Source organism: Danio aesculapii, chromosome 16 (assembly GCF_903798145.1).
Source record: "Danio aesculapii chromosome 16, fDanAes4.1, whole genome shotgun sequence".
NCBI classification, from domain to species: domain Eukaryota; kingdom Metazoa; phylum Chordata; class Actinopteri; order Cypriniformes; family Danionidae; genus Danio; species Danio aesculapii.
Window position 1 is genome coordinate 3,904,570 of NC_079450.1, and position 19,209 is coordinate 3,923,778.

Here is a 19,209-nt window from a genome sequence, read left to right on the forward strand (position 1 = left end):
ACCCTAATTGGCAGATTATTGAGCTTTTATTTTTTTATTGAACTGAATTTTTTTTCTAGATATTTAGTAATATGCTATATGCGAATATGTCTACAAAATGCTTCCTGATTTAATTTGAATTTGATGTAAATAGTTTTAAGCTATTTGAACTACAAAATGCATTTATGTTAACATTTATCCATTTTTAAAAAATTATTTTTATTGTCACTATTTTTGACTGTTTGGCAGCGTTTTGTGACTGAATAATAATAATAATAATAATAATTATAATAATAAGTATGCTATTGGCTACTTCCAACTGTTTTTGTTTCTGTCAACATTAATTACAGCTTAGATTAATGTTTTGTGTCTAATTGTTTAGTTTTGTGGCAAGTAGTCATATAAAAAGTGGGATCAATAGGCAGTTGTTTCGACTCCTGCATCACCTTTACTAATAATGTGAATGATTAGTTTGTGTACGGTATAAGTAAGTTGTTCTTTGTTAATTTAAACCCCTTTCTCCTGTTTTTGATGGGTAAATAGGGTATTTTTCTTTCATTTGAGAATTTTTATTTTGTTAGGAAGTTAGTTTGCATTTAAGTTAGTTATTGGATCATTTAGTTTGTAGTTTTTGGACTCCCATATCCTGAGCTATTATTTTTGTTTTTGTATTATGTTCACTTAAAGGTGCTGTATGTAAGTTTTTGACTCTTCTAAAGCATAAAAACACCATAATATCTTTACAGATATTTCAGAAACATGCTCAGTGAACATTCTTGTCTATCTGAAAAACAATGCTGAAGTCAGATATTCTGCTTTGAACATGTGTTTTCCGTGCTGGAACAGCTGTCTTTGTTTTGGTTTATTTAACCTGCCCAATGTCAGTTTAGCCAATTATATTTCAGCACCCCGGGTTGCCAGATGGCGTTCTGACATCTTTGCAAATAAGATTTTAACTTAATCCTGCTGCATTGGACACCCTAGAAAGATTATGTTTGGTTCAACAACATCTGTGTAAGATCCTAAACCGAACATATTATCAAAACAACTGTTCTTAGAAGTTGCAAGAGAAACTTTTCTTTATATTTTGAACTCATCCTTACTTTTAGATTATGCGCCTAAAACCTTTAAACTTGCTGTCATTAAGGCTCTGTTTTGTTTATGATTTATTTACCATTTTTACATTTTACAAACATATCAAACTCATTGTTTTTCCCCATGAGAGGCTTGCAGCTGTGCTTAATGATAACATATAGAATTTTCTAAATATATGGTCTCCTTTTATAGATCACCTGCCCTCATGTGTGAAAGAAATGGTTTTGTGTGTCAATATGGGTTTTTTTTTTGTGGAGGAGGGTTGTCGGAGGCTCAGGGAATGGTTATTTGTTGTTTGTTTGTTACTTTTGCTGTTGTTTTTTTATATTTTCTTTTGTTCTGTTCTTTTCTCAAATGACATGTCTATATTATAGGAATGTGCTGTGATGAAGAAATTTTATATTTAGTTTTATTTGCCTTTCCAGAGACTATGTGACTAATTAGTCACCAACATTAGTACTCATAGATGGTATGATTTTTCAGTTTTTTCCTTTTTTTCCCCCCTGACCTCCATCTGTTGGCTTATTTTTGAGGATTCCTACATTTTCTACAACCCATTGCACATTTTTTGTAAAACTTGCCTTTGACTATGCCTGTAAAAGCACATTGTGCAATCATCTTGATAACCTTAAAGAAACATGTTACAAAAAAAACCCTAAAAAACTCCTAGAAATAATAACAGAAAAAATATAAATACAAATAATAATAATAATAATAATAAATAAATGAAAATAATAATACAATAAAATAAAACCCAATTGCACAAATAAGATGTCTACATGAGATATTGTGTGTCTACACGATAAGATGTCTCAAATAAGAGGGAGATGTCTACATTTACGCAACAAACTCAATGTTACATTTACATTTAGTCATTTAGCAGACGCTTTTATCCAAAGCGACTTACAAATGAGGACAAGGAAGCAATTCACACAACTATAAGAGCAGCAGTGAACAAGTGCTATAGACAAGTTTCAGGTGTGTAAAGTCTAAGAAGCAAAGCATTAGTAATGTGTTTATTTATTTATTTTTTTTTTTTGAGAGAGAGAGAGAGAGAGAGAGAGAGAGAGAGAGAGAGAGAGAGAGAGAGAGAGAGAGAGAGAGAGAGAGAGAGAGAGAGAGTACAGTTAATGGTATAGCCAGAGAGGCAGTTACAGATTAGGAAGGAAAGTGGAGACTAAACAGTTGAGTTTTTAGTCGTTTCTTGAAGACGGCAAGTGACTCTGCTGTTCTGATGTAGTTAGGGAGTTCATTCCACCAACTGGGCAGATTGAATGTGAGAGTTCGGGAAAGTGATTTCTGCCCTCTTTGGGATGGAACCACGAGGCGACGTTCATTCACAGAACGCAAGTTTCTGGAGGGCACATAAATCTGCAGAAGTGAGAGCAGATAAGGAGCAAAGCCAGAGGTCGCTTTGTAAGCAAACATCACAGCTTTGAATTTGATGCGGGCAGCAACTGGCAGCCAGTGCAAACGGGTGAGTAGCGGAGTGACATGTGCTCTTTTGGGTTCATCAAAGACCACTCGTGCTGCTGCGTTCTGAAGCAGCTGAAGAGGTTTGATAGAATTAGCTGGTAGCCCGGCTAGCAGAGAGTTGCAATAGTCCAGTTTGGAGAGAACAAGAGCTTGAACAATGAGTTGAGCTGCATGTTCAGATAGGAAGGGTCAGACCTTTCTGATGTTATAGAGTGTTACAACTCGAGTAGTAAAAGATTACAAACTGATGTATTATTATTGTCAAGAGCTAGCAAGGGTGATCAGTCTAGATCAAGCTGGAGAGTTTTAATATAAGATAAAAGGCCTTCCAAATTTCAAGTCATGTGGAAAAAAATGGTATTCAAGTCGCAATAAATATCACAAGCTTAGATTTTTCCAGTATCATGCAACCTTAAAAGACACTGTTAAAAAGCATGTCGTTATCTTCTATTGTTATGCCGATGACACAATTCTCATGGTGGCGCAGTGGGTAGCACGCTCACCTCACAGCAAGAAGGTCGCTGGTTCGAGCCTCGGCTAGGTCAGTTGGCGTTTCTGTGTGGAGTTTGCATGTTCTCCCCGTGTTGGTGTGGGTTTCCTCCGGCTGCTCCGGTTTCCCCCACAAGTCCAAAGACATGCAGTAGAGGTGAATTGGGTAGTGTAAATTGTCCATAGTGTATGAGTGTGAATGAGTGTGTATGGATGTTTCCCAGTGATGGGTTGCAGCTGGAAGGGCATCGTCTGCTTAAAACATGTGCTGGATAAGTTGGCGGTTCATTCTGCTGTAGGAAACCCTGATTAATAAAGAGACTAAGCCGAAAAGAAAATGAATGAATGAATGCATTTACACACGTAATATATCCGTCACACTTTGTGCAGGGTGAAAATACACACATCTTGTTCAACACGGTCGAGGGCAAAGTGGCTGGATGAAACATTAATCAGCGGGCGGATGATGATAAAACACTGAGGTCGCAGTGAGAAAAGACGAGTTGTGCATCAAGATTTCATGCAGAGCAGATAGATGCACAAGGTCTTGTGCTGGTGATGATGCATTATGCAGAGCTAGAAATGAAAGCCTACCGTCTGCAGTGAAGGTGAAACTGGAGGAGATGTCAGGTTTTCCACTCAGCTCCACTGTGTAAAGGCCTAAATCCTGCTCCGATGCGGCCGTGAAGGTGAGAACAGACCTGGGAGAAACATTTCAGAATCAGCTTTATTGAGCTTTATTAAAATAACAGTTGCTTATTCGCATGCTTATTATTAAGATGTTGGCTGCTTATTAGTATGTATCCAGCACGATCTTATTCTACATCCATAAACTCAACTACTACACTAATAACTATTAATAAAGCAGTAAATCGGGAGTTTATTGAGCTAAAAGTCATAGCTAGTGGTTTGTTAATAATGTGAATTGTACCTTAAAAATAAGTGTGATGAATATATATATATATATATATATATATATATATATATATATATATATATATATATATTTACTTCTAAAATCTAATGCTCATATTGTGAAATATTAGCTAAAGACCAGTTTTTTATTTGAATAAAAATGATTACAGACTGTATACCTTTTTGTGTGTGTTTGTTTTGTGCTTAAAAAGTGAATAGGGGGTGGGGGGTTGGACGGCGGGCCAATATCACGGTTGCAGGCCAGATAGACCGTCAGTCCACTGGGAAATGTCCCGATGCTTCCTATGGCCAGTCCGCCCCCACACTATGGCCAATTTTGTTTATCAAATTCACCTATAGCTCTGTTGCACTGTGGGCTCACAGCAAGAAAGTCGTTAGTTCAAGTCACCACTGTGCCAGTAGGCATTTCTGTGTGGAGTTTGCATGTTCTCCCCATGTGTTGGCGTGGGATTCCTCCGGGTGCTCCGGTTTCCCACACAGTCCAAACACATACGCTATAGGGGAATTGAATAAACTAAATTAGCTGTAGAGTGTGAATGTGAGTGTGTATGGGTGTTTCCCAGTACTTGTTGGAAGTTGGAAGGGTATCCGCTGTTTAAAACATATGCTGGAATAGTTGGTGGTTCGTTACGCTGTGGCGACAACTGATGAATAAGAGGACTAATCCGAAAGAAAATGAATGAATAACAATAAAAAAGACCTGTTGTTTTTGTTCTCCAGTCGGGCTCGTCCGGCATCGATGGCTTTTCCATAGTTTCTATTCCACCTAAAGACTCCTTCATCAGTGCCGTCTGGAGCTTCAAAACTCAGGAATATGAAGCCATCATTATCAACCCCGATCTCCATCTCTTTGGTTCCTGTTGGCAGATACTGTATGTGTTACATGGTAAAAAATCTTCCTGTCTTCAATTTTTTTGTTGAATTACATTAACTTTTCTAGTCATCTCAAATTAAATCAGTCAAACTGACTAACCATATTATGTGTATAGCTTAAAAAATGTCATTGAAACCTGATTAACTTATTAAAATAAGTTAAAGGTGACCTATTATGCCCCTTGTTACAAGATGTAAATTTATCTCTGATGTCCCTAGAGTGTGTGTGTGAAGTTTCAGCTCAAAATATCTCACACACAATGGGGTCTATTTTGACGATCCATGCGCAAAGTGCAAAGTGCAGGGTGCAAACGCATTAAGGGCGTGTCAGAATCCACTTTTGCTATTTTAAGGAAGGAAAAATCTGCTTTGCACCGTGGCGCATGGTCTAACAGGGTTGAGCTTATTCTCTTAATGGGTTATAGGTGTGTTTTGAGAATAAACCAATCAGAGTTTCATCTCCCATTCCCTTTAAGAGTCAGTTGCATGGCGCCATAGCACATTTGCTATTTACATGGCGGACTTTGTAAGTGGAAAAACTGAACGCTTCACTAGAGAGAAAACAGTTAAACAGCATCTACAGCGCAAGAATAAGAGATGAGCCGCAAATGGGGCGCACATATGAGCGCAAATGCATTTGCTATTTAAACAGCGTGGCGCAAAACGTCAAAACGACTCTTGCGCCAAGCTGAAACTAGCAAACAACTATTGCGTCACGCCTTGCGCCACATTTTGCCGGGTGTATGATAGGGCCCAATGTTTTATAACTCTTTGAAACTGACCCTTTAAGGCTTGATGCGGTTTTGGTGACTGTCGCTTTAAATTCAAATGAGCTTTTGCTCTTTTTCAGAAGAGGGTGGAGCTACAAATGCCTGTGTGTCAGCATAGTGGCAGATTCAAAAACAAGACTAACTTCCTATGCTAACTTCCTATGCTACTGTAATGCTCTGTTTGCTGGCTGCCCAGCATCCTCTATTAACAAACTTCAATTAGTACAAAATGCAGCTGCCAGAGTTCTTACCAGGTCTAGAAAATTTGATCACATCACCCCAATTTTATCCTCCTTACACTGGCTGCCTGTTAAGTTTCGTATTGAATTTAAAATATTGCTTCTTACATATAAAGCTTTAAATAATCTAGCTCCTGTTTATCTAACCAATCTTCTGTCTCGCTACAATCCAACTCGCTCTTTAAGATCTCAAAACTCAGGGCTTCTGGTAGTACCTAGAATAGCAAAGTCGAGTAAAGGAGGTCGAGCCTTCTCATTTATAGCTCCTAAACTCTGGAATAGCCTTCCTGATAACGTCCGAGGCTCAGACACACTCTCCCAATTCAAAACTAGATTAAAGACCTATCTGTTCAGTAAAGCATACACTTAGTGCACCACTTAGGGGGCTTCCACACAGGTTATGCATCTTGCTGATATACACTGTGAACATCAGCTACGCTAATTATTTTCTTTATTCTCCATTTCCACCTGGGGATACTCTTCCCGAGGCCCCCAGACTATGCAGAGTCACTGATTCGATCCAAGACCAACGACGAGATGATCCCAAGGTTTCCATATCCTGGACCTGGCCGAATCCTGAACAACTACTGTGGTGGTCATGGAGGAGTGGAGAACATGAGACTGTTTCCTATGACGCTCCAGAGACAGACGAGTCTTCGCTGAGGCCAGCTTCCAGCCTCCGCCACTGAGACTGCAGCTCTGCACAAGACGTTTGGCCAGCGGAGAAATTAAAATGGTCGTGCCCAACTGAGTCTGGTGTCTCTCAAGGTTTTTTTTCTTCACTTCTGCCTTTAGTGAAGTTTTTTTTCCCTCTCCGCTGTCGCCACTGGCTTGCATGGTTCAGGATCTGTAGAGCTGAGCATCGTTGGATTTGCTCTTCAGTGTTTGGACTCTCAGTAGTGATTATTAAACCACACTGAACTGAGCTGAACTGAACTGAACTTGAACACTACAAACTGAACTACACTGTTCCTATTTACTGTGACCTTTTATGTGAAGCTGCTTTGACACAATCTACATTGTATAAGCGCTATACAAATAAAGCTGAATTGAATTGAATTAATGAGGGAGAGATGGTCACTAGTGGGTGGGGCTTTCCTCCTCTGATGACACGTACAAAGGGAGAATGCCAATCAAAGTGTTTCTGCAGACTGTTTATATCAAGAGTGATTATAAAAATACAATGAATACATTTATACTATTAGAAGCTGGTTATTTTCACACACTGCTCACACACAACTATGTTTAAGCCTCTTATAAAAGTGATTTCTGCATAATAGGTCCCCTTTAAAGTAACTTAAAAACATTTTGTCATATATTTTTTTCACAGTGTAAAGTTAAAACAGTTGTCTGTAAACGGAGATCATGTAATCATCATGCAGATCTGACCTGCTTTAGTGTGTGCTGTGACGGGCTCAGACGGGACTGAACACATGCCGACTCCAGCATCATTAACAGCGCACACACGCAGACGGTACATCTGACCCGCGCGCAGATCACACACCTGACCATCAGTCACACAAAAACAGCTCAGTCATCAATCAAAGCTTTTGCTGGAATAGATGAATGTAAATAAACAGTAAATGTAACTAATACATGGTGAATTAAGGTGATATTTGCAATCCAAGAAGGGGTTGTTTTTCACATGCTCGTCAATTTAGAGATTTTGGGCTACTTAAGTAATCTCTCTTTTTCAGACTAATGAAAAGACTTTTATTGACATTTAAGAATAGAAAGGTGTCTATTATAAAACTGTATCTATATTCTGTTTACACACACCAAACTTTACAGTTTTACTCCAAATCTATATACTTACTGCTTATGCCAAACAATACTGTTTATTTATACTTTGATTATATACACCAATTTGTTTTTCGTATTTCTAATCTGATTAAATATGGCAAACTTTACACTTTTATTTCAGTCTGTTTTGTTAAAACTTCACACTTCTATTCCAATCTATATTCAGATTTCATATTCAAACTTCACAGTTTTATTTCAATCTTTATTCTGATTACATATGTCAAACATTATGATTATATTGAAATCTATATTAAGATTACACAGATCAAACGATACAATTTCATTCCTGTCTATATTCTGATTACACACAACAAACTTTACAGTTTTACTCCAAATATATATACTTATTGCTTATGCCAAACAATACTGTTTATTACTGTTTAATACTGTTTATACTTAGATTATATACACCAGTTTTGTTTTTTAATATATTTCTAATCTGACTAAATATGCCAAACTTTACACTTTTATTTTATTTTATTTTTTTATTTATTTATACAGGGACAATGTGCAACATGACATGTTGTGCCAGAGTTAGCTATGAAGCTAATTTACATCTGCAGTCCCTGGGCACGAAGTTTTAACAGTAAAAAATAATACAGTATACACTTACAGTACAATACATACAATACATCATTGTCAATAAAACAATATCAAATCAGTGGCTGCATATCTGATTTAGTTTAAGCCAAATTTTAAGAACAATTTTAAAATGATTAAACATGCTGCTCTCTCTGATATACACTGGTATTTTATTCCATCTTTCTGCTGCTTTAACTACAATATTTCCCTGTATATATTCTGAGCACATTTTTAACCTATCTATAATCTGATTACACACTTAGCTTTATTCCAATCTATATTCAGATTACACACTTAACTTTATTCCAATCTATAATCAGATTACACGCTTAACTTTATTCCAATCTATAATCTGATTACACACTTAGCTTTATTCCAATCTATATTCAGATTACACACTTAGCTTTATTCCAATCTATATTCAGATTACACACTTAACTTTATTCCAATCTATAATCAGATTACACGCTTAACTTTATTCCAATCTATAATCCGATTACACGCTTAACTTTATTCCAATCTATAATCAGATTACACACTTAACTTTATTCCAATCTATAATCAGATTACACACTTAACTTTATTCCAATCTATAATCAGATTACACGCTTAACTTTATTCCAATCTATAATCAGATTACACACTTAACTTTATTCCAATCTATAATCAGATTACACGCTTAACTTTATTTCAATCTATAATCAGATTACACGCTTAACTTTATTCCAATCTATAATCAGATTACACGCTTAACTTTATTCCAATCTATAATCTGATTACACACTTAACTTTATTCCAATCTATAATCAGATTACACGCTTAACTTTATTCCAATCTATAATCAGATTACACGCTTAACTTTATTCCAATCTATAATCTGATTACACGCTTAACTTTATTCCAATCTATAATCTGATTACACGCTTAATTTTATTCCAATCTATAATCTGATTACACGCTTAACTTTATTCCAATCTATAATACGATTACACGCTTAACTTTATTCCAATCTATAATCTGATTACACGCTTAACTTTATTCCAATCTATAATCTGATTACACGCTTAACTTTATTCCAATCTATAATCTGATTACACGCTTAACTTTATTCCAATCTATAATCTGATTACACGCTTAACTTTATTCCAATCTATAATCTGATTACACACTTAACTTTATTCCAATCTATAATCTGATTACACACTTAACTTTATTCCAATCTATAATCAGATTACACGCTTAACTTTATTCCAATCTATAATCTGATTACACACTTAACTTTATTCCAATCTATAATCAGATTACACGCTTAACTTTATTCCAATCTATAATCAGATTACACGCTTAACTTTATTCCAATCTATAATCTGATTACACGCTTAACTTTATTCCAATCTATAATCTGATTACACGCTTAATTTTATTCCAATCTATAATCTGATTACACGCTTAACTTTATTCCAATCTATAATACGATTACACGCTTAACTTTATTCCAATCTATAATCTGATTACACGCTTAACTTTATTCCAATCTATAATCTGATTACACGCTTAACTTTATTCCAATCTATAATCTGATTACACACTTAACTTTATTCCAATCTATAATCTGATTACACACTTAACTTTATTCCAATCTATAATCAGATTACATGCTTAACTTTATTCCAATCTATAATCTGATTACACGCTTAACTTTATTCCAATCTATAATCTGATTACACGCTTAACTTTATTCCAATCTATAATCTGATTACACGCTTAACTTTATTCCAATCTATAATCTGATTACACGCTTAACTTTATTCCAATCTATAATCTGATTACACACTTAACTTTATTCCAATCTATAATCTGATTACACACTTAACTTTATTCCAATCTATAATCTGATTACACACTTAACTTTATTCCAATCTATAATCTGATTACACACTTAACTTTATTCCAATCTATAATCTGATTACACACTTAACTTTATTCCAATCTATAATCTGATTACACGCTTAACTTTATTCCAATCTATAATCTGATTACACACTTAACTTTATTCCAATCTATAATCTGATTTCATATTCCAACTTTTCAGATTTAGTTCAACCTTTATTCTGATTACATATGTCAAATATTATGATTATTTTGAAATCTGTAGTGAGATTACACAGATCAAACGATACAATATTATTCCTGTCTATATTCTGATTACACACAACAAACTTACATTCCCCCCCCCCCACCTATAATCTGATTACACACCAAACTTAACAGTTTTATTACAATCTATATACTTAGTACATATGGCAAACAATACTATTTTATTCCCATCTATACTTTGATTATATTCAACTTTACAAACATTAGTTTTTTTTCCTCCATCTATTTTTTTAAACATATCCTCACATACTTTATTCCAATCTATATTGCGATTACAAACTCCAAACTTTACACTTTTTTTCCAATCTATATTCTGATTACATAGTCAAACTTTACGGTTTTATAGCAATCTTTCATAGGATTACACACATCAAATGATACATATTTATTCCTCTCTATTTTCTGCTTACATACATAACTTTTCTCATTTATATGCTGATTACACACCAAAATTTACAGTTTTATTGCAATCTAAATTTCAGATTACATAGTCCAACTTTACGGTTTTATTGCAGTCTATATTAAGATTACATACATCAAATGGTACACTTTTATTCATGTTTATATTCTGATTGCACAGCACAAACTTTACATTTTTAACCCATCTATGATCTGATTACACACCTATCTTTACAGTTTTATTCCTATATATATATATATATATATATAGATATATATATATATATATATATATATATATATATATATATATATATATACTAGGGGTTTCAAAATGAATTGTTTCTTCGGTGCACCTCAGTGCAGATAAGGACAATTCGACATTGGTTCAGTAATAGATCATAACCGGTTATTACGTATTGACATCATTTATCTCCTATGCACAATGTCGCAGTACAATATTATGGCGAAGGAGGCGAGGGCGAGTAAATAAAACGCTCCTACTACATAAAGGTAGATAATTATGCACAGTTCAACTGCTTGTGAGTTTGCTGGAAAGTCTTTCATTGACACTGAAGAAGGCACAGCACATGAGCCGCTACTTCATACAAAGCAGTGCATGGGCTAGCACCTGACTACATTTGTGACCTGGTAACTCTGGCCACTCCCACCCGCAGTCTTCGTTCTTCATCTGCAATCATGCTGTATCAGCCACACTGTAAACTGAAGACTGAGGGTGGTCTTGCTTTTTCGTAGAGTGCGCCTAATTTAGGTAATGGCCTACCCAGCAGCATCAGGAACTCTGTTTCTCTGGAATGTTTTAAGAAACTTCGCAAGACTCACCTTTTTACCATTGCTTTTAACTTAGATTGATTATTTTTGCTAATTTTATCATCCAATTGTATTAATCGTTCATATTTTATTGTGGTCTTTTTATTTTTTGACTGTTTTTATTGGTCTGCTTTGTTTGCCTTGTATCTCTGTTAGCGCTTTGGGACTGAGAAAAGCGGATTATAAATAAAATGTATTATTATTATTTCACTACTAAAGAGAAATGCTGTAAAACTCCATCTCTGCCCCTCTCTCTCTCTCTCTCACTTTGGACGTTTGACCTGCTAGGGTGTTCATGAGGTAACTTCTCCTCTCGGCTGTCAAAGCGATACTTGTGGATCCAGACACGAGCGTGCCTGTGTTGCGGGTTTTCTATTCTGTGTCTATTATGGATTACCTGTGATAACCACATATTATGCACTTTTTTTGATCACCAGCCACTGTGGCTAGTTTTCCAACATTACTAGCCACTCACCATTTTCACTAGCCACAATTTTGTTGTTGGGAAAATATATTTTATACACATAAATATGACTCTGACATGCTAAAATTGCTTGATTTAGATTTTGCGTTATCTCCACATGCCTCCTCATCCATTTCACTTTTTGTGTGTCGTGTATGAGCTGCTCAATAATCCAACACAATCTCACGGCAATTCGTAACTTTTTGATTTAGTGGCTAATTCGTGGGAATTCGTACGATCTAATTCGTACAATTTAGTACGATTTGCTCATGCGCCAATGACGGTTGGGTTTAGGGGTGGGGTTAGGTGCCACGCCTCCTTTTTAAAATCGTACAATTTCGTACGACTGAACTCGTATGAATTTGTACGAATTAGCCACTTACGTAAAACACTTACGTTTTCTCATGAGATCAGGCTGAATAATCATGAGCTAATGGGTGATGGTTTCATAGTATTACAATTAGTTTTTATTTCACATAATTTTCAGAGCTCAAAATTAAGGATTTACCAAATTTATCTCTGACCACACCAAACATAAATAATTCATTATTTCTTAGCCACAAATTTTAAATGTTTCAAAACAAGCTAAATATAGCTGTATACTACAATTTTATTTAACAAAACATATGCACAGTCATCTGTCCTGGCTAACGGTCTCAGCTCACCAGTTAACTACACATAAATATGGAGTTAATCTCCCATTAAAGCAATGTTATTGTAATGAGAAATAAACCATATTAACGCAAAAGAAAGGTAAAAAACACACTGTGTGATAATGAAAGGATGATCACACACACACAGAGTTAACTTTAGACCCATAAATAATCTGTTCAAGGAATGGTTAAAGCAAAAATAACTGGAGCTGCTTACAAAAAGACAAATCTGGAGCTCTTGAAAGCAGCAAGACTGTGTGTGCATGTTCATCACTTTTTGTCTAGTCTATTTGAAAGAGACCCGATCACATCAGTTGTGTTTCTAGACACAGTTGCTTCATGCAAGGAAACGAGAGCGCGCACGCGTTTTAAACAGTCGCGCTCATCACCTCAGCTGTTAGCGCGAGTGATTATCCTCTCATTTGGTGTTCACCTGCTTTCTATTGCTTGCGCAAACGCAATTATTTTTGTCAGTCTTGTTGCTTCTCAATTCTAAGATCGCCTTTGCATGCATATTGGACCATCCTTATTGTCGAACCCTGCTTTTAATTATTATTATCTGGGAAAATTATTTTTAACCAGCCAAAGTGGCTAGTGGGAGTGTCAGTCTTGCCCGCCACCGCTCAAATCTACCCAGATTTGGCGGGTGTTAATGTCAAGCCCTGTATGCAAATCTGCAGTCTATATTTGTGTGCCAAACAAAATTTAATTCCTATCTTTGTTACAATGTAAAGCTCATTTTAATGTAGTTTAAAATTCTATAAAGTTCGCTGTTGTGAACTAACAAACTTAGACTGCACATCAATTCATATGATTAAATTCTAAACTTCACACCCTTCCTAAATGTACTGCAACCTTAACAGAAGGGAAAAACAGACCTTTAAGTGAGTTTCTGTCACCAGTTCGCTTGTCACACGGGTCCAATCCTCAGACTCCGCCCCCTCACTGATCTCCACTATATAGCCACTGATCTCTGATTGGCCCTTGTACAGAGGCTCCGCCCACAGCAGCACCAGAGAGTCACTCCTCACTTCTCTAAACTCCAGATCATACGGACAGCCTGCAAGAAACCAACGATTTGTTTATAGACATATGATTATTATATCAATATGATATTATATATCATTATTACACACTGATATCCAGCATCACTGTTTATCCGTGTTGCTATATCTTTTGCAACCTTTTGTCAATATTTGTTATTGTGATTATTTATTACTCTTATATTTACAGCTCTTCATATGAGCTGTGCTTATCATCTAACATAGATGTGCCCACTTTAAAAAAAAACTATAGTATTTTCTAGTAAGTAAATGCTATTGTTTTTTAACCATAGACTAGTAAAATGTATTATACTGTATATAATATAGTATATACAATACTCTGTTAATGAATGAAATCTAATCTGATCATGTGTAATAAATACTGTAGTACACTTTTTTTACTACAGTAAACTGTGGTGTATTATAGTATACTTTGCCCAATAGTTTATAGCCATTTGTTTATTTTACTATAGTTGCTGTGTTACCATAGCAACTACAGAATCACCACCACAGGTCAATTACTATAGTTGTATTACCATAGGAACTATAGAATCACCACAACAGATCAACGACTACAGTTGTGTTACTATAGCAACTATAGAATCACCACAACAGATCAATTACTATAGTTGTTGTGTTACCATGGCAACTATAGAATCACCACAACAGATAAATTACCACAGTTGTGTTACCATAGCAACTATAGAATCACCACAACAGATCAATTACTTTAGTTGTGTTACCACAGCAACTATAGAATCGCCACAAGAGATCAAATACTATAGTTGATGTGTTACCATAGCAACTATAGAATCACCACAACAGATCAATTACTTTAGTTGTGTTACCACAGCAACTATAGAATTGCCACAACAGATCAATTACTATAGTTGATGTGTTACCATAGCAACTATAGAATCACCACAGCAGATCAATTACTATAGTAGTTGTGTTACCATGGCAACTATAGAATCACCACAACAGATCAATTACTATCTTTGGTGTGTTCCCATAGCAACTATAGAATCACCACAACAGATAAATTACCACAGTTGTGTTACCATAGCAACTATAGAATCAACACAACAGATCAATTACTACAGTTGATGTGTTACCATAGCAACTATAGAATCACCACAGCAGATCAATTACTAGTGTTACCATAGCAACTATTTTATCACCACAGCAGATCAATTACTATAGTAGTTGTGTTACCATAGGAACTTTAGAATCACCACAACAGATCAATTACTACAGTTGTGTTACCATAGCAACTATAGAATCACCACAGCAGATCAATTACTAGTGTTACCATAGCAACTATTTTATCACCACAGCAGATCAATTACTATAGTAGTTGTGTTACCATAGGAACTTTAGAATCACCACAACAGATCAATTACTACAGTTGTGTTACCATAACAACTATAGAATCAACACGACAGATCAACTACTACAGTTGTGTTACCATAGCAACTATAGAATCACCACAACAGATCAATTACTACAGTTGTGTTACCATAGCAACTATAGAATCTCCACAACAGATCAATTACTATATTAGTTGTGTTACCATACTGTATGGTTCAAAAACACTGCAGTATTTACTATAAATTACTATAGTATTTTGTATATGAGAAATCACAAACAAGACAAGCAATTTATCCAAGTTCTTATTAAATGAATATGCTGTCAGTGGAATAATGCGCGAAAATAGCTTTAGTCTAATCAAATATAAAGATGAATAACATAAGAACAGCCTGTTATTCAATGCCAGAGTCAATCTAGTGTGAGAAATGCATCTCTGAAACCCAAAATTAATGATTACTGTATAAGAACATGCTGTGATATGAGTGGATATCAATTTTTTTTTGCATTAATGAAAACCAAATCACATAATCAACATTTCCAGATGAAGCCTTGAATGTACCTGTCATTTATAAAACATAAAGCATGTCAAATTGTCCATAACTGAGTGTGACTTACCCGGCTCAGGCATGGTCCATGGCTCACATAAGAGCAGTTCACTGGGTTCAGAAGGTTTGCCCACTCCTATAATATTGGCTGCAAAAACTCGAAACTGGTAAAAATGTCCTTCCTGAAGACCTGTCAGCTAAAGAAAAACATTAATATGGCTTAAAGGATTGAAGAGAAAACTAAAATACAAGACAAAATGAAAAGAAAATGCTGTAAAAATAAAGTATAGAGTTAACATAAAAGCTGGCTCTAAAATAGTGTACATTTTCAGTGTTGATTTAATTTAACCTAATGTGAATCAGTTAATTAAAAGTAGATTTTCATTTTAGGAACAGTAATTTTGTTGTGCTTATATATATATATATATATATATATATATATATATATATATATATATATATATATATATATATATATATATATATATATATATATATATATATATATATACATATATATGCCTCACAGCAATAAGGTCACTGGTTCGAGCCTCGGCTGGGTCATTTGGCATTTCTGTGTGGAGTTTGCATGCTCTCCCTGCATTCGTGTGGGTTTCCTGCGGGTGCTCCGGTTTCCCCCACAGTCCAAAAACACGCTGTACAGGTGAATTGTGTAGGCCAAATTGTCCGTAGTGTGTGTGAATAAGTGTGTATGTGTTTCCCAGTGATAGGTTGCAGCTGGAAGGGCATCCGCTGCATAAAACAAATGCTGGATGAGTTAGCGGTTCATTCCGCTGTGGCGACCCCAGATTAATAAAGGGACTAAGCCGAAAAGAAAATGAATGAATGAATGAATATATATATATATATATATATATATATATATATATATATATATATATATATATATATATATAAATAGATATTTCACATTTGTTTTTAATAAAAACAATGTTTTTATTCATTTATTTGTTTTTATTTTAATTTTAAATGTAAGTTTTACTTTTAGTCATTTACATTCTAAAAGTGCATCATCATCTAATATTTTTCCATTTTATATAAATTACTTTTTTTTTTATAAATATTTGTGCTCATTAATGTTTATTTTATTGACTTTAAGTGTGTCTATATAGTTCTAATACTTTTTCCTTCAGTTTTAGTGATTAATAAAACATTATTAATTACAGTGTCTTAACAGCGGAATTGAATGATTTTCTTAATTTTCTCCTAATCTAATTTAATAGAATGTTTCATTTATTCTGGGCTTGTGTCTTCACAGTTATATTATATTTTCAGTCCTGTGACTAGAAAAAAATCCAATTTAATATTCAGGTTTTTAAAAAAAAAGATCTTATTTAATATTGTTTTATTTATTCAGATTTGTTTTAAAGTGTGCCTATATAATTTTATTTAATTTGTTCATTTTATTTTGAGTTTTTTTAAAGTGTGTCTAAAATTGATACTTTTTTTCTCACAGCTTCAGTATTTAGTAAAATGATGCACGTTTTAATTATTATCAATTCTTATAAATGCTAGATTTCAGATTTATAAAAAAATAACAATTCTTAGTTCCTAATCTTATTTAATGTAGATTATTTGAATTATTATTTTATATAGTACAGATTTATTTTTTTGTTTTAGTAATTAGTAAAAAAGTGCCTAAGCTGGTTTAAGCTGTTTTTTTCAGCAGGGAAACTCAACCTTTAGCTTACTAATTACTAAAAAACGCACAGGGGCACCGTTAAGGGGGGTGAAAGTTAGGACGATTCAAAGGGCCCAAATCCTTTTGGGGCCCCCATACACTGAAAAAAATTATTCAAGGATGATTCCTTGGATTTACTCAATATTTTTACGTTAAGTTGTTGTAAACTATTTATTTGGGCTGAATTTAAACAAACAAATTAAGTTGAACATTGCTCAAATTAATTTGTTTGTTTAAATTCAACACAAATAAATTGTTTGCAACAGTTTTGCATGCAACACTTTTTTCAGTGTAGATACTATTATACAATACACTCTCGTCCACAACCACATCCCAAAATCCCCCCTCTTCACTTTCATCTGCGACACCCCACCAGCCCTACTCCTCCCAGCTCCCAGCTCTTCTCTTTCGTCCGTGACACTCTTAATATGTTGTAATAGGGCCGGTAGCGGCCAGCGGCACCCCTAACAAAGACTTTAAAGTACAAAAAAGAGACTTAAAGGCACCTTGCTAATAATAAGAAGCTAATTAGTAGTTTATTAAGCTAAAAAAATCTTAGTTAGAAGTTTGTTATTAATATTAATTGTACATTAAAATAAAGTGTGACCATAACAAAGATGAATGAATAATGTATTTTTGTAATACATCAACTAACATGAACTAATCAGAAATCAGAATCAGAAAGAGCTTTATTGCCAGGTATGTTCACACATACGAGGAATTTGTTTTGGTGACAGAGCTTCTACAGTGCAACAGGATTACAGAGACAGGACAAAAAAACAGATCATAAATATATTTAAAAAAAAATAGAAGTAGTGCATGCAAATATACAGATTGACAAGTGTATGTACATGTTTATTACTATATACAACGTTATATGTGCAGCTGTTATGTGCAAATTGGCATGTAAAGTGTGTTGTTAAATAAGTGTATATGTGTATAAAAGTGTATAGCAAGTAGTGATGTTGGTTCCACAATTAATATCATCAATCATAATATCATAATACAACCTTATTGTAAAATGTTACTGTATTTTCTTTTATGCTGGTCTCAGTATGTGTATCTGTTAATATAATGTTGTGTAACGTGACCTTTGATGAGTATATATGCTTATGAAGCTGTAAAATTGATTGCAAAAACAGCTGCAGTTTCTTCACAGGCCCCTACCATAGAGCTTTGGGAAACTTGAGGTATTACTGCAATATAGTACCAATAAGAGCAGATCTGAAAACATAAACTCAGTTTTCTCACTCAGTTCCTAATATTATTGAATTTTTATTCATTTTTCATTTTGTCTAGAGTTTTTCTATTTTCAGTTTTAGCAATTATAGTAGATTTTAATAGCAAAAAAAAATGTATTAAATATTCAGATTTTTCAAAAATATTGTCTCTGTTTTCGATCTAATTTTATTGTACGTTTATTTCATCATGTAAATGTTTTTTCTTGCTTTCAGGTTTGAATTCTAGCTGAAGTAACCAATAATAAGCTTATCCAGAGAGAGGTGTTTATCTCCAGCCCATTGATCTGCTGGTTGACGTCTATATGGAGGAGCATTAGGCCTGAGAGCTGCTTATCCCATAAACACAGTGTTTCTGTGATGAGAAGTGGCCACCTAGACACACACGTAATTGGGATTGGATTTAGGAAAACAGGCCTTTTAGAGCCTTTAGACCCGTGATTAACCATTGCCTGAATCCTCTTATCAAATCAAAGGCTTATCTGAGAGCTGCAGGACACAGCGCCTCCAGCAGAGGGCAGATTCATGCACATTTCACTGTGTGTTTTATAGGGCACCTATTATG

At 34.6% G+C, this 19,209-nt stretch overlaps 1 protein-coding gene across 1 annotated transcript in view; it reads right to left on the minus strand.

The window, feature by feature from the left end:
* Positions 1 to 19,209, minus strand: part of myom3 (myomesin 3) — a 97,519-nt gene that overhangs the window by 21,353 nt on the left and 56,957 nt on the right. Inside the window, exons 13-18 of the mRNA XM_056475073.1 lie at positions 17,780 to 17,880; positions 15,775 to 15,901; positions 13,624 to 13,805; positions 7,247 to 7,361; positions 4,676 to 4,832; positions 3,634 to 3,740 (exon numbers count right to left, since the gene is read on the minus strand). Of these exons, the coding sequence (XP_056331048.1) occupies positions 3,634 to 3,740; positions 4,676 to 4,832; positions 7,247 to 7,361; positions 13,624 to 13,805; positions 15,775 to 15,901; positions 17,780 to 17,880 (789 nt within the window). The remainder of the gene's footprint in view (positions 1 to 3,633; positions 3,741 to 4,675; positions 4,833 to 7,246; positions 7,362 to 13,623; positions 13,806 to 15,774; positions 15,902 to 17,779; positions 17,881 to 19,209) is intronic.